The sequence below is a fragment of the Loa loa genome, assembly GCF_000183805.2.
Source record: "Loa loa unplaced genomic scaffold supercont3.3295, whole genome shotgun sequence".
Classification (NCBI taxonomy): Eukaryota; Metazoa; Nematoda; class Chromadorea; order Rhabditida; family Onchocercidae; genus Loa; species Loa loa.
The window spans coordinates 1-1048 of record NW_018111473.1 but is presented as its reverse complement, the minus strand read 5'-3'; the positions used below and the strand labels follow the sequence as shown (position 1 = coordinate 1048).

At 20.9% G+C, this 1048-nt stretch overlaps 1 protein-coding gene across 1 annotated transcript; it reads left to right on the top strand.

Moving 5' to 3' along the window:
- Positions 1-108: 108 nt before the first annotated feature.
- LOAG_15948 (hypothetical protein) lies at positions 109-1048 on the top strand (the record flags this gene model as incomplete). The annotated part of the gene is made up of 2 exons (XM_020448978.1): positions 109-291; positions 1013-1048. Coding segments are annotated over 2 exons (219 nt in total), but the record flags the coding sequence as incomplete, so codon positions are not given.

Below are 1048 nucleotides of genomic sequence, written 5' to 3'. Positions count from 1 at the left end.
GTAAAAGTTACAATTTTTTCATTTTTTTTTCCTTTTTTTTGCTAAATTTTGAATTCTTGAATGATAAATTTCTAAAAAAAAATGAAAAAATTAATTATATAATTGCAGACATTACATGCTTATCATCCAAAATCATCAACAGCATTCAAAGAAGAAGTTGCAGAAGCTGTTGGTCTTCTTTGTGATGCTGATCATTTTCAATATTTCTTTACGGATCGTGATGGTACCTTAAAATCATATTGTTGTAACTATCAGGCTAGCATACAACCAGCATATTCTGCTATTATTCAGGTTTAAATTTGTTTATATTATAAGATTAAACTATCATCATTATCATTAAAATATTAAAAAAGAAAGAAAATTCTCATTTTAATAAATTATAGTATTTTAAATTAATTAAAAAAGAAATTGCTTTAATTATTTCATTTCAATTGATTATAGTATTTTAAATTAATTGAAAAAAAAATTACTTCAATTATTCCATTTAATCATTCGTTTTTTTTTTTGCTTTAATTATTTTACTTTATTGCAATTAATTTTGATGAAATTTTTTTCAAAGAATGCATAAAAAAACATTGGCAATAATTAACTGATAAATTGATTTATCGAAATTTTTAAAAAAATATGAATAAATTAAATTTAATTATATTTTCAGATCTTTTTTTTTTCTTTTGAAAAAAAAAAAATGTCCCTATGAGGCATCATATGCCTAAAATGCATGATTATAGTTGTAATAGAAAAAAAAAGTACTTCAATTTTTATATAAAATTACAAATATGCATATGAAGTGCCTTAAATTACATCAAATTTCCTAAAGTTCATCTTAATCAATAATGAATTTTATATTTTATTCAAAAAGTTGTATTGCTATTTCCGTTTTTTTTTTTTTTTACAAATCGAATAAAAATTTGGAATTTTTTATTTCTTACTGTAGGAAAAGTATTTCTTTCTTTTTTTTTTCAAGTGAAATGAATTTTTAATCAGTTAAAAATTTTATTTCAAATAATTTTAGGCTCAATTTGCTAGACGTTGCGCTCAAACATGCGCA